The sequence below is a fragment of the Mauremys reevesii genome, linkage group 19 (assembly GCF_016161935.1).
Source record: "Mauremys reevesii isolate NIE-2019 linkage group 19, ASM1616193v1, whole genome shotgun sequence".
NCBI classification, from domain to species: domain Eukaryota; kingdom Metazoa; phylum Chordata; order Testudines; family Geoemydidae; genus Mauremys; species Mauremys reevesii.
This window is the reverse complement of record NC_052641.1, coordinates 9,393,581-9,417,114: the sequence shown is the minus strand read 5'-3', so window position 1 is coordinate 9,417,114 and position 23,534 is coordinate 9,393,581. Positions and strand designations below refer to the sequence as shown.

General features: G+C 44.2%; 1 protein-coding gene across 8 annotated transcripts in view; it reads left to right on the top strand.

The window, feature by feature from the left end:
- Window positions 1-20,864, top strand: part of TNC (tenascin C) — a 230,083-nt gene extending 209,219 nt beyond the window's left edge. For all 8 annotated transcript variants that reach the window (XM_039506481.1, XM_039506480.1, XM_039506479.1 and 5 more), the window contains 11 exons: window positions 4,558-4,680; window positions 7,935-8,078; window positions 9,234-9,353; window positions 9,927-10,070; window positions 10,181-10,311; window positions 11,105-11,237; window positions 14,958-15,109; window positions 15,832-15,928; window positions 16,129-16,290; window positions 18,408-18,571; window positions 19,646-20,864. In XM_039506481.1, the coding sequence (XP_039362415.1) occupies window positions 4,558-4,680; window positions 7,935-8,078; window positions 9,234-9,353; window positions 9,927-10,070; window positions 10,181-10,311; window positions 11,105-11,237; window positions 14,958-15,109; window positions 15,832-15,928; window positions 16,129-16,290; window positions 18,408-18,571; window positions 19,646-19,756 (1,481 nt within the window). In that variant the 3' untranslated portion in view covers window positions 19,757-20,864. The remainder of the gene's footprint in view (window positions 1-4,557; window positions 4,681-7,934; window positions 8,079-9,233; window positions 9,354-9,926; window positions 10,071-10,180; window positions 10,312-11,104; window positions 11,238-14,957; window positions 15,110-15,831; window positions 15,929-16,128; window positions 16,291-18,407; window positions 18,572-19,645) is intronic.
- Window positions 20,865-23,534: the final 2,670 nt, after the last annotated feature.

Sequence of the window (23,534 nt, the reverse complement as noted above, 5' to 3'; positions counted from 1 at the left end):
GATTTGCTATGCAACTTTGGACAGTCAGTTGTCTTCATTCTCCCTCAGTTTCCCATCTGTGAAAGATGGATGATAAAGCTTACCTAACTCACAGGGCTATTGAGAGGCTACTCAATTAGGGCTTGATTCGCAAGGTTGCCAGGTGCTAAGCACCCTCAACTCTCACTGGTTTTAACGGGCGATAAAGATGCTCAGCAGTTCACAGGAGTCTTCAGCATTTTGCAGGATCAAGCCCTTAGTGTCTGGGAAGTGCTCTGAAATAGAGGACACTATAGATTACCTTGACTGTGAGTACAGTACCCTGGTGTCAGTGCTTATTTAGCAGAGTCTTGCAGTTAATGGGATCCCCAAGGAAAGAGGCAGACACAAGAGTTTATTAGTGCCATTTGGCTTAAAAAAAACCAGGGCTGGATTCTGCACTGTATCATGCCAGCTTTATGCAGGCAGAATTCCATTGACTTCAATGGAGCTAAGCTAGCACAGAACTGGAGTAATGCCAATGCCATGGTCCTGAAGCCTGATTCCTGGGTGCCTTTCAAATCTCCCCTGGAATACACTCTCACATCCAGGCCGTTTTAAACTGCCAGAGTGGTATAAAGGGATCTTGGCGAAAATGCGACTCAGGCCCTAAATCTGGCTTGCTAACCTTTAGCCGGTGTTTGGAGAAGAAAAGAGACAATGGTAGATCAGGGTTGGAAAGCATCCACTGAGACTGCATGGCACCATGATTCATCTAACTGGTCCCCCATGGTTGAGGGGGAATGCACACTTGTGACCAGCTTCCAACTGATCACAACCATGTTCCTCAAGCAAACATCAAGCAAATGTAATTACGGTCTGAGGCGTTTGCAATAAGCAGAACACCAATCCACCACAGACAGCCTTTTGTCAGACCACAGATTTGACTCACAAGAGAGGGTGATGTTTAAAGTCAACTATACTTTTTAGCAGCATGTCCCCATTTTCACTGACTCACGGGCTATTTATGGTAAACCACAGGCAGTTATAAATTTCCTCATGCCTACATTCTGATTTGGCCCTGGCAGAAAGATTTAGGAGCATGGCCAGCTATTGAAGCTAATAGTCCAGAAGACAGACACCCATACATAGCCCCTGGATAATTGATAATAGAGCCGGGCCCATAAAATCCCAGTTAAATGATTTAGGCTGATGGTTATGCCACACCCAGCAACAGTAGCCAATGCCACCAAGAAATCTGATCAGCTTTTTGAGTTAGTAGCTTCTGTCTGTTAGACTTTCTGCGATGATGGTAAAGAAATATTTGGAGGAATTTTGACATTTCACCATTATTTTCCCTTCCAAATAGGAAGCAAAAGTCAAAATATCAAAAAATGTCATGAAATGAAAAATATCAAAAAGATTTTATGGAAAATGTAGCCACTTTTGATCAAAAAGAAATAATTTGATGTGCCAAAAAGATCTTTATGTTTTGTCTGAAAAAAAAATGGCTGGAAACAAAAACGTCATTTTGTTTTTGAAATATTAATTCAAAATTATTTTGATTCCCCTGATTGGAAAATAGAAACATGTAGCCAAACTCAACAGTTTCCTGCAGAACATTTCCGTTTGATTGAAACTGCATTTTTGTGCAGGAATTTGCAAAATTTGTTTAACCAGTTTTATGGACAGTCGTTGTCAGACGAACTAGCTGACTCAGGGGACTGGGCCACAGAGCCTTTCTCATAGACCCATCCGAAAGACCAAAGATAAAGTATCCATTTGGCAACTGAATTTCTCCTTCACACCAAGTTGTGGCCCCTCTAGCACGGCGCAGAGTCACACTGGCAGCGGACGTGAACGTAAAATGCTTTGCGCTGTCACTGCCCATGCTGCACCTGTGCTGTGGCTCAAGGGTCTAGTCTGGTATTGACATCATTGGGACTCTTCAAACAGGGTGCAATTCGCCCCGTGCAGAGGCACCCTCCAGGCCATACATCACATAAATGCTGAGAATAGGGCATAGGTGGGGCTGAAGTGGTACTCAGGGGCGCTCCATGCAGGGATGAATTTCACCCATGCACAAGGATGTCAGGATCTGGTCCCACCAGAGGTTTTCAGACTCCAGGGCTATCAATCCATCAGCTTTCAGCAGCTCCTAAATTCACTTGAATTACAAAACTAAATCAATATTATTTCCAGCTCTGTCTCATCCACGTTTTTTCTTCTTCACTGTTTCCCCCGGATCGTGGATTTATGGCTAAATCGGCAGCCGATTTTGGTGCAGTGCACTTTTACCAAACCCAATTTCCCCCACTCCCCTCTCCCCCGCTCTTGTTTTTGAACAAACCCAGCAGGCCCAAGGTGGACAGCTGAGCTGTGGAGATGATTTACAGTTCTCAGGGGAGCACACATGGTTCTCTTTTCCTTTCCCTTCTATTGATTTAGTGCCCTGCTGCTGGAGCTCCCAGGAGCACCTGGAAGTCACAACCCTCTCTGCCTCCTTTTCCTGCAAACTCTTTCTTTGCAAGCCATTTCACCCGCAGGCCCTTTCTTTTTTCCTTTCACCCTACACCCTGGCTTGTCTCCACTCATCTTCTTAATATAGCTTGTGTTTGGTATGTGTCACTCTTCTGCTAATGGACTTCTCTTGTGTGGGCTATTTATTTTTGTTAACCATTACCAGGATTGTTTTCGTTACAGTCAAAAGGGCAGATTAGGACTGAAACGCTGCATGTGAACTTCCAAGCCCCATAGTGCTGGGAGCCCTCATCACGCTTAAGATCTAATTGGTTAAAATACTGCTCAAACTGTGGCAAAAATTTAGAACACCTCTTCAGACTGAAGCTCTTTGACACATGTTTTTCTACTTATCTAAGTGGTGCATGCAGTGCGATTTACATGTCTGATTCCAGCCAATGTGTAGACAAACTTATTAGGAGCCAGGGTTGGAAGGGCAACAGGTTAACAAAGGGGCATGTATGTGTGTGTGTGTGAGAGAGAGAGAAACCAAAGCCTCAAAAGGTTCACAGTTCCCCCATCCCTCGTAAGACCTATCTACCTCCAGTGGTTCCACCTATGCAAAAATTTATATGGGCCCTATTCACTGTTATGCTCTGGCTGCCTTGTGTTGCTCTGGCAATGCAAATTAGCCATAAAGCCAGCTTAACTGGTTGCATTTACACACCAACCAGTGAATATTCTTCTTTCTTATTGTCAAGTGCCAACAATGTGTTCAGCGCTGTACAGAACAAGACAGCTTCCAACCCAAATGAGTTTGCAGCCGAAACATCAGCTGCATTGCTCTCAATATGTACATACCTTGCCTTGGCCCCTTTAAATTCTACTTAGTGATGTCCCCTGCTTTGCAAAGAGCGAGAGAGAATAAGCAGTGGTTTTATCCATAGGAATGAAAGCCAAAAGAATTCCTTCCCTGTCCTCCTCCCTCTAAACGATTTGTTCTCTGGCTCTAAATATCCGGTCACTTCCCAGCCAGGGAATGTGTTTTTCCCCTCCTGCTGCCTAGGTAAAATGCTGCTTTCATATGCAGAGCTCAAGTTCAAGCGGATTTCAGCTGGGGGCTCTACTCTGGGGTTGAGGGAATCGAATCCTCACCATTTTTGTAAGCAGGGTGCAGGGTAGCTGCACAGCCAGACCACAGGTGATATTGCAGCTTGTCCTAGTGGATCTATGTAATTGTGGTCCCACTGGCTGCCCTGATTCCCTTCTGCATGCCATTACAGAGAGAGAAATACAGTCCAGAATAGTGCTCCACCACGGGGAGTGAACGGTTTCTTCTACATACTGCACAGCTGGGAGGCCCTCTGGTGCCATTGGGCTACTATGTTCACTCTTCATTCTGAACCTTCAGTGATTTTGACTTGGGCTAGGAGTTACTTGGAGTTTGTGATCTTATCTGGGGCTTGATCCTGCAAGTTTCTGAGCGTCTTCACTCCCTTTGGTATCAGCGGGAGTTGAGGGCACTCAGTCTCTCGCGGGATGGAGCCCTTGATGCACCAAGACCACAGATTCGAGACCTTTTGTGGGCTTCCTGCCTGCTTGGGACTTGGCACCATAAGTGTCGGCTCTCTCCATTTCTGAAGACTGCTGTGCACAAATGCTTTTCAGGGTGTAAGGATGGGCTGCCTCTGATGTTCAATGAAAAACTAAAAATAGACCAAGCGAAATTGGATACAGAAAATAATGGCTAGAACAAATTCTGTCCACTATAAAGTGCAAACCAAAAAATGGATCTGTTCCATAGCCCCTGCAATTACCATTATTCCCTGCTATATACTACTAATAAAGTAATATATAATAATAATACATTTAATAGCTTTTTTTATGAGGCTGGACATGGCTGTAACTTTATTGGAAAACAAAATCAGGACCGATTGTTCTGAGCAAGTAATAAAATCCTTAGCTGTGTGGAACTTTCTCTAGCGTGATGTTGAACTAGATATTTATAGCTTCAGCTCCTGGGACAGAAGGCTGAGGTCAATTGTTATTCCAGCAAAAAATGATTGATAAGCACATGTTTTTACTCTTTCTCTGTGTCTGTGTGGTGTGTTTTTCCTCTCCCTCTGACTCCACCGGCAGCTGTGGGATCGCCCAAGGCAATCAGTTTCTCTGACATTACTGAAAACTCAGCCACAGTCAGCTGGTCGCCGCCAAGGACCCGAGTGGAGAGCTTCCGGATTTCATATGTCCCCATAACAGGAGGTGAGGAAGCGGTGGGGTAGTGAAAGGAATAAGGGTGCACTGGTTAAAGAGAGTAGAGAGCAAGTGGAAGAGACTAGGGTTATGCTGGTGTCAGTCACTTGGTACACAGCACAGCAGTCTAGCCTCCATATCAGAAGGACACAGAGGTTTAATTCTCTTGCTAGCCAGCAGCTGGCATGCACAATTAGTGTGCATTTAACCAGTTCCAGTGGGTGGACTTACTGTATGACTGGCATATTTAGTATGCCATGGACCTGATTTGCAAAAAAAGCCAGATTTCCCAGTGCTCAGCAGCATCCATAATTGGAGCCAGATTTTCCAAAGAGTTCAGCTCCCGTTTAGGCTCCTAAGCACTTCAGCATGCGTGTGTCATGCTGAGAACCTTTGAAAAGCTTGCCCTTGAAGATTAAAAATAGTTTGTTTTTTAAAATGTCATCTGTGGCTTTAACTGTGTTTTCTAAGTCAACGCTTTTTTGAACATCCCTTAAGGATGTTTCATTCCATCCACCATGATATCTCTCTGTTTTAGTGCTTCATGACAAATGGGAGCCTTGTCTTTTTCATGAGACTTCCCTGATGAGCAGCAGACTTTAGCACAACTCATGGGACCTCTGGGTGGAAAGATTAGCTAACAGCATGTGAAGAGCACCTACCAGGGACGAAAAGAAACACACTGGAAATGCCACAGAACAGAACAGGAAGGAGATAGGGATGAAACTACAAAATGGGAAACCACCACCATCAGATAACTGGGGTTGGTTTTTCAACTAAGATTTAGGCCTTGATCCAGCAAAGCACACGTGTAACTTTAAAGCAAATGAGTAGTCGCATTGAAATCATTGGGGTTTCTCAAAAGCATAAAGTTATGCATGTGTTTAAATGCTTTGTTGGAATAGGACCAGAATTTGGAATAAATAAATATCCCGAGTCCCTGTCTATGCAGATAGAACCTCTCAGGCTAATATGTACTGTGCCTTGGTCTGAGATTGAGTGGGCCAAGGAGAGAGACTGAATAGATATCTGGCCTTTCTTCACCTACCACCAGAAACAAAACCAAAGAGGTCCAAATATACAACAAGACACTTTGGTTTCTTTGTATTTAATTGCATGTGCAAGTACCTACATTTGCACGTGACAGTTACCTATTTTCAAATGTTGGCACTTGGATCACTAGGGGGAAAAAAAACATGAATAAACCAGCCTTTTTTATTTATGTTTCAGGGAGACCATTTTTACTGATCCTCAACTGTCAAAATTTCCCCTTGTTTTCACCCATTCAATCTTCTTGACGTCAGTGGGTTTAACCAAGGGGGAAATTTGGCCCTGTGTGTACATAGCATGAGCATGGAGGGACAAACTCAGAAAGGGTAGGGCACAAAATGAATTACACATAGTAAGGGATATTGAAGGTAATAAGACAAGGTTATTTAAATACAGAGGAGCAAGAGAAAGATGAAGGAAAGTGTAGGCCCTTTACTTAGTGGAGAAGGAGAGCTAATAATTTATGACATCAAGTAAGCTGAAGTGGTTAATTCCTCTTTTCCTCCAGTCTTCACTAAAAAGATTAGTGGTGACTAGATACTCTACACAATTAATATTAACAGCAAGGGGGAAGAAACACAAGTCAAAATAGGGGAAAAAGAAGTTCAAGAATATATAGCTTAGTTAGATGTATTCAAGTCAGCAGGGCCTAACAAAATTCATCCTAGGTTACTCAAAGAACTAGCTGAAGCAATCTTGCAACCATTAGCAATTATTTTTGAGAACTCATGGAGGATGGCGGAGGTCCCAGAAGGGAGAACATAGTACCTATCCTTAAAAAGGGAGCAAAGAGGACCTGGGGAATTATAGGTCAGCCGAACTTCAATACCTGTGAAGACGCTGGAACAAATTATTAACCAATACATTTGTAAGCATGTGAGGATTACAGGGTGATAAGGAACAGCCCACATAGATTTGTCAAGAATGCAAAATCAACCTAATTTCCTTTTTTGACAGGGTCACCAGTCTAGTGGATGGGGGGAAGCAGTAGATGTGATATATCTTTATTTTAGTAAGGCTTTTGACACAGTCTCACATGACATTTGCATAAGCAAACTAAGGAAATGTGACCTAGATTAAATTATTATAAGGTGGGCGCAAAACTAGTTGAAAGACAGTACTCAAAGAATAGTTATCAATGATTCACTGGAGTCCCACAGGGGTGGGTTCTGGGGCTGGTACTAGTCAATATTTTCATTAATGACTTGGAAAATGGAGAATATGCTTATACAACTTGCTGATGACACCATGCAGGGAGGGTTTGCAAGCACTTTGAAGGACAGAATTAGAATTCAAAACGTCCTTGACAAATTGGAGAATTGGTCTGAAATCAACAGCATGAAATTCAATAAAGACAAGTGCAAAGTATTTCATTTAGGAAGGAAAAAAAGCAAATGCACAGCTACAAAATGGGGAATAGCTGGCATGGGAGCAGTACTGTTGAAAAGGTACTGTGGATCACAAATTGGATATAAGTCAACAACATGATGAAGTTGTAAAAAAGGGCTAGTATCATTGTGGGGTACATTAACAAAGAGTGTTGTATGTAAGACAGGAGAGGATACTATTGTGTTCTCACCACTGGTGAGGCCTCAGCTGGAGTACTGTGTCCAGTTCTGGGCACCGCACTTTAAAAAAGCTCTGGACAAACTGGAGAGAGTCTAGGGGAGAGCAAAAAAAATGACAAAAGGTTTAGAAAACCTGACCTGTGTGGAAAGAGTAATAAAAAAACTGAGCATGTTTAGTCATAAAAAAAGAAGACTGAGGGGGCATCTGATAATAGTCTTCAGTTAGGTTAAAAGCTGTTATAAAGAGAATGGGGATCAATTGTTCTTTGTACCACAGAAGGTAGGACAAGAAATGAGAGGCTTACTCTGCAGCAACGGAGATTTTGGTTGGTTATTAGGAAAATCTAACTATATGGATAGTTATGCCCGGTAACAGGTTTCCTAGGGAGGCTGTGGAATCCTCTTCTCTAGAGGTCTTTAAGAGCAGGTTGGACAAAAACCTGTCAGGGATGGCGTAGGTCTACTCGGTCCTGCCTCGGTGTAAGGGGCTGGACTTGAGATCCCTTCCAGCCCTACATTTCTATGATTCCACAAAACTTATTTCTGTACTGGAAATGAAGTCCTTTGTTTGGAGCACAGCACCACCGCCTAAACACTAGCAGGAACATCATTTCATCATTGCCTGGACGTTTGGTTTGCTCCTAGGTACTCCCAATGTTGTGACGGTGGATGGAACCAAGACCAGGACCAAGCTGGTGAAACTGATCCCAGGTGTCGACTACACCGTCAGTATAATCTCCATCAAAGGATTTGAAGAGAGCGAGCCTATCTCTGGAATTCTGACTACAGGTAATGCCCAAAAGAAATAAGTTCATGTGTCATACAGAAGACTCATAAAAATCAGAGATGAAAAAGACCGACCAAGTCACATTTTAGCTATCCCCTGATAGAGGATTTATTTCTTTTGCATTTTGCCTAGTGGTTTATTATTCTTTGTATTTGTATTGCAGATGAGTCTAGAGGCTTTAACTGCGCCATTCTGCTAAGCACGTCCCAACTTGCAGGGAGAAACAGACCCTGCCTCAGATATCTTATAGTCTAAACAGACAAAACAGGAGGAAAGCATTATTAGCCCAATTTTACAGATGGGGAACTGAGGCACAGATTGATTAAGTGACTTGGCCCGAATCAGACAGGGAGTGTGGAGGCACAAGGAATTGTACTCTCATCTCCTGAGTCCCAGCCCAGTACCAGAAAACCATCCTCTCTCTCATCTCTCTTTTGTCTAGCATAGTTTTAAATAAATCAGGGATCGGGTTTCCCCCAGGTCCCTTTGGAAACCATCTGCAGTTTAATTGATTCATCATTCTCCTGGGCTCATAGGGGTACAGAGCACTGGGAGGAAAGGGCACTGCACTCAGCACTGGAGGCTGGGTCATACTCCACATCCCTCACCCTTGGGAGCAGCTAATGGTCCCAGTGCAAGGTCTCTGATGGGAGGCATGAAAAGGAGGGACGATGCAATCCCCACAAGAATAATGTAGAAAGGCAGATTATGTGATTCAAAACAATTGTGGCTAGAGGTCTGTAGACGGTTGTAATGGCCATGAGTTGCCATCAGTTCAGTCCTTTCCCCAGCCTCGGTAGTCTGAGTTTTCCCCAAGAACCTGTCTGGGACTGAGAGCATTGAGGAGGGAAATGTATCAGGTCTGAAAGAGGCCCGAAGATGGATGATGACAAGAGTATTATCTGAGAGCCTGTGGAACTGAGACTTTGAATATAATTAGTTCTCGCTGCCAGCCCCTTGGTATGAGTTTAATCCTCTCCCATGATGACCTCACTCTGCAGCAGTGCTGTTTTGTGAAGTACGACATCTTTCCAGTAAACCCCTCTCCCTCCCAAAGAGGACCACACAAGGGCAGCAGTGTGTGCAGCATATTATACACAGCAGGGAAACCCTTAATATGTATAATTCCCTCATTATGGTATTATCTGTCCCTTCAGCTTTGGACAGCCCATCAGGCCTGGTAGCGGTGAATATCACAGACTCTGAGGCTTTGGCGATCTGGCAGCCAGCGATTGCCACGGTGGACAATTACGTCATCTCCTACATTGCTGAGGATGGTAAGAAGGGTCAGTGGGGGCATCTTTGAGCTTGACCACAGGGCAGTCAGTGAGAATGGTGCTCAGGACTGGATTCAGCAACTGGAAGGGGGGTGAGGGAGGTTGAATTTGAGGGGTGAAGGCTGGTTAGGAGCACGTTACAGCATCTTCATTTAAGTAAGTTGTCAGTCCCTAATCCAGGTGGTGAGCAGCAGCAGAGCTGTGTCTGTGTTATCCTTGAGGTGAAGAGAAAGCACTGTTATTTTCAACACATACAGCAGGGGGCGCTAGTACTTTTTGTACGGAATTGACTGTAGCGTTAACAGTTTACATTCAGCTTTGGGGTGGGTTGAGGCAGTGACTCCACTGAGCCACTGCTTCTGCTTATTTCATCCTCACCCTGAAACACCTCAGAAAAATGGGTTTCCTTCCAGTGAATGATCAGCCCTTAGCTCAGGGTGTGATCATTCGAACGCAGTGCTGGTGTTAAGCCTCCCTCTGAGGCGTGCTCGGCACTTACAACCGACACCATGACTTCTAGTGGCCTTCAAACTAAAGTTCTCTGCTCCCATCTTTTGTGTGTTTGCTGTCTAGAGCCAGAAGTTACTCAGACGGTGTCTGGGAACACTGTGGAATATGACCTTAATGGCCTTCATCCTGCAACCGAATATATGCTGAGGATCTATGCAGTAAAGGGACCACAGAAGAGTGAGACGGTCTTCACCAAATTCACTACAGGTGCAGTGTCAAGCCTTTCCCCAACATTGCAGCCCCGTGCAGTGCGACAAGGTTCCATTGTCTGCTGCCATCAAGCCAGCACAGCACTCACTGTATCTTGTCTCCTTTAGGCATGGATGCGCCAAGAGATTTGAGTGCCATTGAGGTTCAGTCAGAAACAGCAGTGCTGTCGTGGAGGCCTCCTCGGGCTTTTGTCACCAGCTATCTCCTTATCTATGAGTCTATCGATGGCAAAGTCAAGGTACCGCACTTGGATCTAACTCACAAATTCTGAGTTGGGAGACATGCTGGTAGAGCTGCTCAGAAAATGCCAGTCATTGGGTCGGAAGCACACATCTGTCATTAAGCACATGTCTCAGTGCTTTCCTGAATCAGAGCCTATAATGAAAACTTAGCTACAGCCTGGACAACAGATAGAGGATCTTCCCTCCCTCTGCAATAGGGAAAAAAATCAGACAGCAAGCAGCTGCCTTCTCCCATCCAAAGTCTATGGCATAAAGGCAATGGGCATAAGTGGCTAAAAGTGGCTAGTGATTTTGGGTGCTCAACTTGAGCCACTTTTAAAGACCACATTGTCAGAGGGCGGGTTCAGCACTTTCTGAAAATCAAGCCTCTTCTAGATATTCCAAGATGGTTGTCTAAAATCGTCATGTTTGGAAATTCAGTTCAGTGGCATCTACAGACGTATCACAAAGGACAATTCTGCTTAATTTTTGATGAATTGCGCCCCTCCGGCAGGATATAATGTGTATATATAAGCCATGTTAATGTCTACCGTGCTTGCTTTGTAAGCTACACTACTTAAACATTATAATATTAAACAGTCATTTCCAGGCAGCCTTTCTCATGCTACTAATGGACGTTTGCCTGGTAAAAATCTCGTAGGAATAAAGTTTCATAATAAATCATTGAAACGGTTAAAAAGACCATCAATAATTTACGTAAAAAGGCATCTGAACATCTAAAATATGTAACCGTCCCAGTCCATGGGTTTGTTCATTTCAGAGTTTCTCTAGGATTTATTCTCCCAACAGGAAGTCATCCTGGGACCTGAGGCAACTTCCTACAGCCTGTCTGAGCTAAACCCGTCCACCCAGTACACAGTGAAACTGCAGGCACTCAACAGAGCCCTGAAGAGCAAGATAATCCAGACTATCTTCACCACAAGTAAGGCCTTTGCTTTGTATGAGGGGGTGGAATTATCTACGCGTTTCCATTCTTAGAACCCAGTTGAGCTCTGGAGTAGGCAGCTGCAGCTCCCATTGAAGTCAAAGGGCCGTGGATACTTGCAGTACGCTTAGGGCTGTAAGTATGGTCTACGCTGCAGTCAGAGGTGTGACTATGGTTCATGTAGCTTGAGCTAGCTTTGGTCTAGCTAGCTTGAAAAACACTCACAGTGAAGCCCCAGCAGCATGCACCGTACAACCCCACCTGGGACCCTAAGCATCTATACGAGCCTCTGTGTAGAAGGCCAGCGCGAGGCTCCCTGCACTACTTAAACTCTGTACAAGGCAACAGCCCCATTCACTGCTCTCAGACTGGAAGGATGGAATTCAGCTATCCAACCCCTCCACACTCCACCCACCCCCAGCCTGATTCAGCCTGTGGGTGGAGTGGCTTGCATTCAGGTAGAATTTGGCCCTCGGAGCTTTAAGTCCTGGACTAGCTTCTCCTCTCCCTTCTCACTTTCCCACTGAGTTCACCCAGTTTTCATCCTGCTACCCTAGAGTGTTCGTTCCGATCCTACCTGGGAAGGCTCCCAAGTTTGCTGAATGCAGTAGTAATGCAATGAATGCAATTCCAAAAGCCTCATCAAGATGACAGTCAAGCAGACACATTTTTGATGGCAGGGAAAATACAATGACGTTTTTAAGGATTAAATGGCTATAAAATTCCACCGGCCATTCTCCTCACTTCTCACAATTCTCAACCTTCCAAACTCAACCGCGTCTTCAAATGTTTGCCTCTGACTTCTGCCATCTGTGCTGACATCAGGTCAAGTGCTTATAAAATGCTAGGTAAAGTCACAGGGCCCTGAACCTGCTTGCAGTCACCTCTGGTGTAAATCAGAAGTAGCCTCACTGAAGTTAATGGAGCTACACCAGTAAGCGGGAGCAGAATCAGATCCTGATGTGTTTAAGTGACATCTGCCTTCTTGGTCACGACCAGTAACTGGAGACCTCCAAAGCTAAAGCATGAATCTCTGCAGCCTCAGCTAAAGAGTTAGTACCTTATTCAGGCAAACATTTAAGTCCATGCTTATTTTTAAGTCCATGCTTGAGTCCTGTTGACCTCAGTGGGGAGGCAAGCACATGAGTAAGTGTGTTTACCTCCCCACTGAGTAATTGCCCTGAGGAGGGATGTTTTCCTGAATTGGAGGCTTAAGTCCTGTAGTCGGAGCTGTAACGGACTCAAATCCTCTGCAACAGAGGACGTCACAGAATACACGATGGACCTTGAGTTACATTTACACAGCTGGCTTTGAGACCATCAAAGTGTTAATAATAGAAATACACCTAATATACCTTTCCAGATCATCCCTTAATTACACCTGTTGCAGTTATTTCCCCTGAATATGCTAAAATCAGTAGTTTTTTTCAGTCATTTCAAAGATGTCAAGAAAATGCCAAAAACATTCACATTTTAATAGTTTGGGGGATTTTTTGTGATTGAAATTGTATTGGCTGCACCTATCATAGGATATCAGGGTTGGAAGGATCCTCAGGAGGTCATCTAGTCCAACCCCCTGCTCAAAGCAGGACCAATCCCCAAATGGCCCCCTCAAGGATTGAACTCACAACCCTGGGTTTAGCAGGCCAATGCTCAAGCCACTGAGCTATCCCTCCCCCCTATGCCTCTATTAAGTTGTAGTCAGGAAAAAAAAATGTGCCATTGTTGCTGGTTTTTCACATGCCTTGTTTGATAACATACTTTGCATGACACTTGTTACTGAAGAAGTCCTGATTTTCATCTTGGCTTTAGCCATGCTTCCACTATTATACTCTCACGGGTCGTACGTGCAAATCATTAAAGTTTTGTCCAGCAGGTAGTAGCAGACATAACTGATGTCACTTAAACATTTAACTACATGATTGTGCCCACATTGCAGGTAGGTAGGCATATAAACGCAGTTAATTGTGCCTTCAAAATTACAGGCATACACAGGAGGCCTAGATTTAGAAACCTATCCCTAAATATTTCCTTATGGCATGTATTATCTGATTTTTTATATATATAGTGAAGTTCTGGGTTGCAATCCAGACCTGGGTTGTGTCACCACCTGATCCACAACTTTGGGTGCTTCACAATGCTTTGCTGTTGTAGCTCCCAACCTGGGACGCTCACAAGCAACTTTCCAGGATGCAAATCACACCCTCAGTGTATGTGTGTAGCTCCAGCTCTGGTCCAGTACCTCTGACCCCAGCAGCCTGTCAGAAACGCTCCAGTCACGCTCTGGCTTCCAGCAGCCTTGGTTACTACTTGCAGAGTAACTCCAACAAATTCCCAGTCCCGAATTTTCCCAGAAATGTGTGTTCTGCACTGTCCAGCCCTCTCCTGGGCTGTTCAGATATTACAGGTCCATTGCCTCTGCAAAGGGTCAATATTCAACAGTTTGCTACTTTAACTGGAGTTGCCAAACCGTTCTGTATAAACTCAACACTGGATTGGTTTAGCTTAAAAAACAAAACAAGTGCATTAACAAAAGAAAATACGATTTTACGTGAATTCAAGGATCAGGTATGAAAGTCAGAAATGATTACAAGAGACAGAAAGATGAACACACTTTCTCGTAGCTAAAACTTAACAAGCTAGCCTTGGTTCAAGGTAAAATCCTTACCACATTTCCAGCAACATGGCTGACCAAATTCTCAGGTCAGGATCTCCCCTCAGAGTCAAAGGGCTGGTTCCTTTGTCTTCTTAGGTCAAAGATAGATGAATTGGGGTGTTTTGCCCCTCACTTTTATAGTCCAGTCACCCTTTGAAATGCATTTTCTTGAAAGTTACCCCTAGATAAAGTTTATTCCAGTTGTGAGGAAGGAGACATGGAGGTTTGGGGTGGGCAGGGGAAGGTTCCATGCTGTAGTTTGCTAAAATGCAGATTGATCTGTTCCTGCCCCACCCCGCTTCATTGCTAGAGATTGGCAATTTGACAGGTCACTATCAATCAATTTTGATGACAGCTGGCTAGAAGTATCAATTTGTCCTTTGTCTTGGAAAAACCAGTTTACCTACTCCCCAAACTTGTCTGGTAAACAAACGGCAGTCGTCATTACCGCGTGCGTTCATAATACTTAATAGGCATTATGTACACGTTACATCAGATTATTAATGATCAGTGTGGTGTTAGTTTTTAAATGACTCTTTACAAAGCATATTTTGCACAAAGATTGTTACAATAATGTCTAGAGTGTGAATACAGGATCAAGGATTTTCTAGAATTTACAGTCAGGTCTCCTGGGCTCTATTCCTGGCTGGGCTATTGACCAGCTGAGAAACCTTCTTGGCCATGTCACCTACGTTCTCTGATTTAATTTCTACAACTGTATACTAAGGACACTAAAGTTTAATGCGCTCAGTGTTCTGTAAGGATTCATTAGTTAATGAGCAAGTTGAAGAAGGAACGTGCTATATAACTGCAAAATATCAGTATTTTTTGGTCCAGATTTGTGGACAATCAAATTGATTTTTCCATTGCACATTTTCAAGTTTGTGCACCTCTAGTGTATTACTCCATTCTTAGCAGTATTTCTTCTAAATGCAATAGATTCATTTGCCTTGTCACCAAAAAGAGCTCACAAATTAATTACCTAAATGACAGGAAGATGCATCTCCTTTTCATAAATGATTTCTCAAGCACTGTTCTCTGCTTTTTTCTTTTGTGTGTAGTTGGACTTCTCTATCCTTACCCTAGAGACTGCTCCCAAGCTCTGTTGAATGGAGAAAGTGCCTCTGGACTTTACACCATTTATATGAATGGAAACAAGTCACAGCCTATGGAGGTGTATTGTGACATGATCTCCGATGGAGGTGGATGGATTGTGAGTATACCACGGGAAGGGATCCAAAACCTCTGTGTCACTATTGCCTTGTGCCTGAGTCAAGAACATGAGACAGGACCCAGCCTCAATCAATTACTGCATTGTTAATGATGTTGCATTAACATGCCAAAAGACTTGGGAAATTTAACTTTTAGTTCTAAATCCGACTGCAGTCAGGGTGGGAGACTGAAGCAGAGGTGCAGCCACTTCCAAAACTTTGCAAGAGAAACAAGGACTGAGAAGAATGCATTAGTTCTACAGTCACACTGAAGGGTGGGTGAGCAGAGCATTAAAAACAGAGGCAAGAACAGCAAAGTACGGTGCTGAGAACCTGTGGAATTCAAAGAAGCCAGGTGGGGCTAAGAGTCTGAGAAGTGTCAAAGAATGAAGGAAAGGATCTTGAGATATACTGAGGCTTCATGGACAACAGGTTGAAGGATACAGAAGGACCTGGCTGAGTGATATTGAGCTTTGAGGGAGTGCTAAGAAAGCAGAGGGCAGGGTGACTACAAGGCTGCAAAATACAGAGGTGGCTTGGAGCCCAAGAAGAAACTTGGGCCTTGCTTAAAAATAATGTTCAGTGAGCCTGCTAAAATCGTACTAGCTGGGCTGGAATACGTCAGTGCCCATGTTGCTTTGGGATGGTTGGTGTATGGAAGCCCTTAGTGTGTAAAAGTCAAAACTGTTGTAAATATAAAGCTACTGGCATGTTGGGGTTTTAGGTGTTTCTGAGGCGCCACAATGGAAAGGAGGATTTCTACAGGAACTGGAGGACTTACGCCGCTGGGTTTGGGGATCCCACGGATGAATTCTGGATAGGTAAGCGATTGCCAAGAACTTTCTAAAACAAAAGAGAATGAGTCACTTGTAGGCATGACAGCCATATCGCTGACTACAATATTGGCTTTTCTAAAGAGGCTCATGGCAGGAAGATGTAATATGTGGTAATAAGACATTAGGACAGAAGATCGAGAGACAACAGAGTGGTTCTTTCCTCATTTATCCATTCATTACTACAGGTCTGGAGAACCTCCACAAAATCACTTCCCAGGGCCAGTATGAGCTGCGTGTGGATCTGCGAGACAAGGGCGAGACAGCTTATGCTCTCTATGACAGGTTTAGCGTGGGAGACTCCAAGACCCGTTATCGGCTAAAAGTGGATGGATACAGTGGAACGGCAGGTGGGTTAAAACTGATATTTTTTCAGACTGGAAATAGGCCAGGAAAGGACGGGGGGCGGGGGGAGAATGCATTTCTCCATATCTGGCTGGAGCTACAATTTCCTTCTACTTGGTTCAGAGCAACAACTTCTGTGCGCAAGCGATGGGGATGGTTGTCACTGCAGGCAAGTCTTTTTGGGGACAGACTGGAAAATGTGAAAGGATCACTTTCCTCTATGAGTCCATTCTAAATGCTCTGCTCCTTCAGATTGCCACTTTTTATAACATGTTTATGACAGAATGTAAACAAACATATTAAACAGACATATGTCTCGTTTTAGCAATACCTACCTGACATTAATAGGGCTCGTAATAGCTTGCCGCAGCGCCATTTGTTAAGAATGTGCCACCGACGCCTGTGATAACATGCTTGATAATGTTACTGAAGAATACCTCTGCCTCCTTCAATCCCACTAAGCACAGGCCTGCAGACCATATCCAGCCCCCTCTTTGGCTTCAGTGTTGACAGAGTAAGGACCAAGGGCTAAATCCTGTGCCACAGGAGCATAAGGGCTTAAACAAAAGAGAAATACTTTGATTCTGCCATGCATGGCCACAGAAAGAACTCTCTGCGGACTATGCACTTTGCAGCTGTCCATGGTGGCTCTCTGAATAACTGAGTAGTGGGGACTGGCCTTGCTTTGAACAGGGGGTTGGACTAGTTGACCTCCTGAGGTCCCTTCCAACCCTGATAGTCTATGATTCTATGACAGGAGAGTAGCCAACGGCTTAGCAATTATACAGCTCCATTAGTCAAACTCCCCCATTATCGGGCAAACAGACTGTGGTAGAGGCTGCTGCTTCAGCTCATGGGTTACAGTAGCAGCATCACTGCACTGCCACCAGGGGCGGCTCTAGGATTTGCACCGCCCCAAGCAGGGCATCGCGCCGCGGGGGGCGCTCTGGCAGTCGCCGGTCCCGCAGCTCCCGTGGACCTCCTGCCGACGTGCCTGCAGATGCTCCACCGGAGCCGCGGGACCAGCGGACCCTCCGCAGGCATGCCTGCGGGAGGTCCACTGAGGCCGCTGCTGCCATAGCGGTTACAGTAGCAGCATCACTGCTGTGCGCTGGGATCTGGAGCCGGCCCTGTCTGCCACCCGCTGAAGGGGAGATTCCGTTCCATGAGTGACCTACATGAAGATCCCCCTGCACTGTCTGTTCACTCTGGCTTTGGACAGAGGACCAGGATTGAGCCCCGAGTGCATGAACTGCGGAAATTGGCCCCAAAGCAATTTTACACAGAGCCATAGAAGTGACCATGGAGATCAAATTCACTTCAGACAATTGTTGAGTTGCCAGATCCAAGGACACATTGTATAGAATTAAATTTGATGAGTGCATTTTTGAGAGGTAAATGGAAAGGCAATTGAGCATCTGCCAAGGCTGAAATTAAAGGTCTTAGGAGTTCTTCGTGTCTCCTGATAACATTATTGACACCTAAAGTAGCGTAAGAAATATAGTGCCCTGCTCTGCTGCAGTTGTTAAACAATATAACATTGATTCGAACAAGAGAAATGCTGCACCTTGAGGGCTTGAATCTTAAAATCAAGCAAGGGCTTGAATCTTGGATTCAGCAGTCTTGGATTCAGTGAGTGAACAGGGAATCCATTTAAACGACTTTTAAAATGTGTATATTTGTCATTTTTTGAAGTCTACATACCGATGATGTTTAGGTCAGATGTTCAGCTGATGTAGATCAGCATAGCTCCATGGACTGGCCTTCGTTTACTTTTGGTAATTATTTTTAGCCGAGATGGGCCTGAACCAAAACCCCAGATCTGAAGCCCAAGAAGCTTGTGGTGGGTTCAGAATCTGGATACAGAGGCAAAATTCACAGTGTGGGCACATCTCTCCTTTATTTATTGGCAAATAGCATTTCAAGTGAAATTCAGGACCACGGTTTCAAAGTGGTCTCTGCAAAACTTGTGATATGCACCGCCAGGTTTTTCAGCAGGAGCAACCAAGGTATTTTATGCCCAAAAAACTCAGAGTTGCTCCTACCGATTGAATTATTTGCACATGCAGAATAGAAGCCAGGTGAAAACTTTGACACCATTCTCTTTGTTTCTCCTACATAGGTGACTCCATGCTCTATCACAATGGACGGTCCTTCTCCACCTTTGATAAGGACAATGACGCTGCTATCACAAACTGTGCTTTGTCCTACAAAGGTGCTTTCTGGTACAAGAATTGTCACCGAGTCAATCTGATGGGCAGATACGGTGACAACAGCCACAGTCAGGTGAGTTTTCCATTTGAAAGCAATGTTACATAAAGATCCACCAGGCATGGGAATGTAGGAGTGGCCATACCAAATCAAGCCACTGGTTCATTCATTCTGTTAGTCAGTCTCTTGTCGCGTATAGTGCTTCAGAGAGACAGGAGAAACCTCATCATTAAAACTGAATAAATCATGGGATGGTAGGTATATTAAATCACATTCACCAAATGAGAATCGTGGTTCAATCCAAACATGTTCTCAACCTTCTTTGTTCATTCTCCCATGAGAGTTCATAGGAATGTTTGGGGCTGGAGCTTTTATCACTTCAAATACAGGTTCTCATGTTTTTTAAAAAGAGCATTCTGTTGGAAATGAAGTAAACATAGGAGAGAATGGTGGAGGAGTGACACTGTTACTCTAGCCGAAGCCCCTGCCTCCTCCAGCAGGGCTCAGTAAAAGGAATGGCATAGGAATACTGGCTTTGATGGATCTCAAAACTACTACAGCCTCATTAATCTCACACCAGGAGTTGCTCTTGGGGACAAAAGTTGTGGGGAACCCACTGCTGTTCTATTCACAGATTGTTGCAGCTGGAGTTGGAACAGGGGGCGTGGTAAATTCTTCACCAGCCTTTAAATTGAGGTTGGAGATCTCTTGCTAAGAAAGATGTCCTAATTCAACCACAACTTACTGGGATTGATGCAGGAATCACTGTGTGAAATTTTATAGTCTGGGTTGCATAGGTCAGATGAGATGATCGTAATGGTCCTTTCCAGCTTTACAATCTATGAGTTTATAATGCAGAAATACAGGAGCATAATAAATATTGCAACCTCTCGGTTATGAGGTTAAAGAATAGAATAACACATGTACCAGCAGCATTGCCTAGTTGACAGAGATCTGGACTGGCAGTCAGGAGAGCTGGCTTCCGTTCTTGGCTCTGTTGCTAGCCTACTGAGGTGACCTTGAACAAGTTATTTCACCACTCCTGTGCTTCTGTTTCCCCAGCTACAGAGTACTTTGAGAAGCACTATATAAGAGCAAGGGATGCAGATTGTACTAATATGGGGTCATGTTGCCTGTGTGTTTTTGCAGGGCGTTAACTGGTTCCACTGGAAGGGCCATGAATACTCCATCCAGTTTGCAGAAATGAAGTTGAGACCCATCAGCTTCCGGAATCTAGAAGGGAGACGAAAGAGAGCATAAAACCCAGAGATGAAGGAACGTTTGGGAAGCCGGGTGGGAGTAGTGGGAGGGTTTTATGGAATAACACAGGGGAGGGGGATAAGGCAGCTGGTAATCTTACCAAAGCATCAATGACGCTTGGCCTAACTGGGGGTCCTCCTACAATCTGAGTGACCAGCCTGATGCAACCACAGCATCTTCTGCAGACCAGCTTTCGCTGCCCATGGTGAATGCCCTTCACACCAAAGACAACAATCTCAAGGGTTCTGTATTGATTTTAGATTTTGGGAGGGTTTTTTTTTTTCCTCAGAGAGGGTCCGTCACAAGATTCTTTCATGGTCTCATGGGCAGCTCAAGGGAGGGGTGGGAGGAAAGGTTGTACATTGGTAGTTTGAGAACCAGCCATATTTTACACACACAAATTTGTATGATTATCATCATTATTATTATTATTAGTTGAACTTCTGTTGGTCATTGGAAAGCTTTTTTAAAATATATATATTGCTATATCATGTATCGCAGAGAAAGATGGGAGAAGGGAAGCAGTACAATTTAAACCATAAGCAAAATCTTAATTTTATATTAATATAATGACAAAATAATGATAATAATAATAATGATAATAATAAGCAACATTTTTGTCATGCTTTCTGAAACACAGCAGGACAGTGTCTGATTGTATTTTTTTTTAAATAAAGCACAATTACTTTTAAATAAACCTCTACATTTTCTTCATGCATCAACTTTGTGCACGTCCAGGGTATATTTCCTTAAGTAAAGCAGGCTGAGAATGATCAGGATGCTAAATTTATTCAGAAAGCGCGCTCCCTTTTGTCAGTGTTTGGGTGTAAGTATTCTGGTGGACTCACTGCAATGGAACACTCGGGAAGGTTTTTAGAGGGTGTTCCTTTTTTCCTATCCAGAAGCACATTCGCTGTGCCATTTAACTGACCTGACTCTTGCTTTCAACTAGGTGGGAAACAAGCGAAATGCAAAGGTGGGATTAGCTACCAAATGGTGATGTGGAACACCTGTGTAAATAAAGGGCTCCTTTAAAAAAAAAAAAAAAAAGAAAGAACGAAGCCTCTGTGTAGTTCCTTTGTACCATACTCTTTGATTAAAGACAATAAAAGACCTTTTGTTTTAAGCCCTGGTCTCTCTTCCTTGCCTTGTCCTCACCATGCTCCTCGGTTGTGGGCTTCTGACTCTTCCTCTGCCATCTCTGGATTGCGGCTTGGAAAGAAAATGCTCGCTCTGTGAGCGCAGACGTGAGCAGATCTGTTCTAACAAGGACCTCACGCTGCTGGCCAAGGTGGTTGTGCCTTGTTGCAACAACTTCCTGCAAAACTCTGTCCAAGAGGGTCTTTTTTTTTCTCCACAAATACATGAAGTTTCTACATCACGTAGGAGCTTAAATATGGTTAGGTTAAAAATACACGTGTGATTAGCTAATGGCATAAAATATATCTGTCTTCCACCACATTTCTTCCTAAAGGCCTCAACTATGCCACAACACCTCTTGCAAACATTTTTACCAGGCCCTGTTCTTTTCAAGGCCACCTTTAAACCTCTGTTTACAAGATCCTCCCCTCTCCCAGCCCCCAAGAGCGTTGCCCTAGTGTAATCCTTTGAAACTGATCAAACCCTGTTTCCATTACAACGTCCCCCGAATGTTATTGATCATTCTCTGGCCCAGAGCCTCTGGCTGAGGGTATGAGCACAGATGTGTAAAGCCAGTTCATCCAGTTGTGGAGCTGCATGTTCAGCCGATGTGGAGATTCTGCAGTACCAGGGGAGAGGTATGGCAGACTCCTTGCCAGCAAGCTGTGGCCACTCACAGCAGTGTTAGCATTGAAGGTACTTTCCCCTGCCTCTTCAGTCCCAATCTTTTACAGGAGAGACTAGAGATTGACAAGGAACAGGAGGGTCCCCTGTTCAATAGAAAACTTCTCGCGAGATAACTCATCATGTCTACGAAACAGTTACTTCTGTGGGTGTGAGTCAAAGCCCATGTGTTCTGGACTGAGATTTTGGAAGAATCAAGGTAGAGACAGCCCACTGATGAAAGCATCCCAGACTTTATACAAGCCCCCATGCGTGGTTGGGCAGCTCACTTTCAGGGAGAATTTCAAAAGCACCTAAAGGATTGGCTTTTGATGGGAGTTATGCTCCTAAATCCCCTGGACAATTTTAAAAATACCCCACTTTGGCAGAGCTGTGCTGACATCCATCCAACAGCTGGATGCATTCACAAAAGCTGAAGTGGAAGGATAGCCCAGTGGTTATGGCGCTAGCATGTAACCAGGACACCTGGGCTCAATTCTTGCTCCCCTACAAACTTCCTGGGTGACCCGGGGCAAGTCACTGAGGCCCAGATCCTCAAAGGTATTTGATAAAGTATATGAAATAGGAGTTTGGTGCCTAACTACCTTAGAGGTTCTGGGATTCAGTCTCTCTGCACCTCAGTTTGCCATCTGTACAATGGGGATAATGGCATTGCCCTACCTCACAGGGGGGTGTTGAGAAGATAAATACATGAAAGATCGGGAGGTGCTCAGATGCTGTGGTAATGAGTGTGAGGAGTGGAGTCATATAAGTGCCTCAAGGTACGTCTATACTACCCGCTGGATCAGCGGGTAGTAATCGATCTATCAGGGATCGATTTATCATGTCTCGTCTGGATGCAATAAATCAATCCACGAATTGATGCCAGTACTCCACCTCGGCAGGAGGAGTAAGCAGCATCGACAGAGCCACAGCAGTCGACTCGCCACCGTGAGGATGGCCAGGTAAATCGAACTAAGATACTTCAACTTCAGCTACGCGAAAGATGTTAGTCATTTGCCTTTAACCCTGACTCTTAGCATGTGAATGAAAGGTTGCCACTCACTTGGGACACAACAGAACCCAGCCCACATCTTCATACAATGTCTGATAAAGAAGGAAAAGACCTATCAGCAACGCCTTGTTTTCGACCCATATTTTCTTCTGTCCCATACAGAAATACAGTTAATCCATTGTTACTGCAGTTTGGTTAGGTCAGAAATTGCTGAATTGACGTGGTATAAAAAAAGTGAACAAAGATACTGGAAAAACTCACATCTCTCCTTTTGACCCCCTTCATCATCACTTGAATCTTTGCTGTTTTATTAAATTGCATCCTTCAACTGGTTTCTTACATTTGAGCTTTGGCTGCTTGACAGCTGTACGGTCTAGGGTGACCAGACAGCAAGTGTGAAAAATCAGGATGGGGGAGGTGGGTAATAGGAGCCTATATAAGAAAAAGACCTAAAAATTGGGACTGTCCCTATAAAATCGGGACATCTGGTTACCCTAGGTCCTGGGGGCATTCCCCTGCAGTTTCCTGGTCAGGACTTTGGAGCAACCGGAGAAGAGACTGCCTATTAGCAAATCCATCCAAGGTTTTATGCTGAGACTCGTGTATGCTGTGAATGAATGTACATGGAGATGCTATGTGGCTACCTAAGCAAACCAGACATGAGCAATAAATCTCACCACAATCTGCCTCACTATCGGGTTTCAGTGCCTAGGTTTCAGAATCATCCAACAACAGGACATGTTGCAAGAACAAAGACAATACAACACACTTTTTAATGAGTCTCCCACATGACCATCTCACACAATGCACAAGTTACTCACCACAAGACAAATGTTAGACATGGAAGGTCAGAGAGTGAAATGTAGGGAGGCTGTTAAATGAGTTAAAGGTTGATAAGAGCAAACCCCTTCGTGGGGAAGTGGCCAAATGTATTGGCTAATACTAGCCAATGATTTTTTG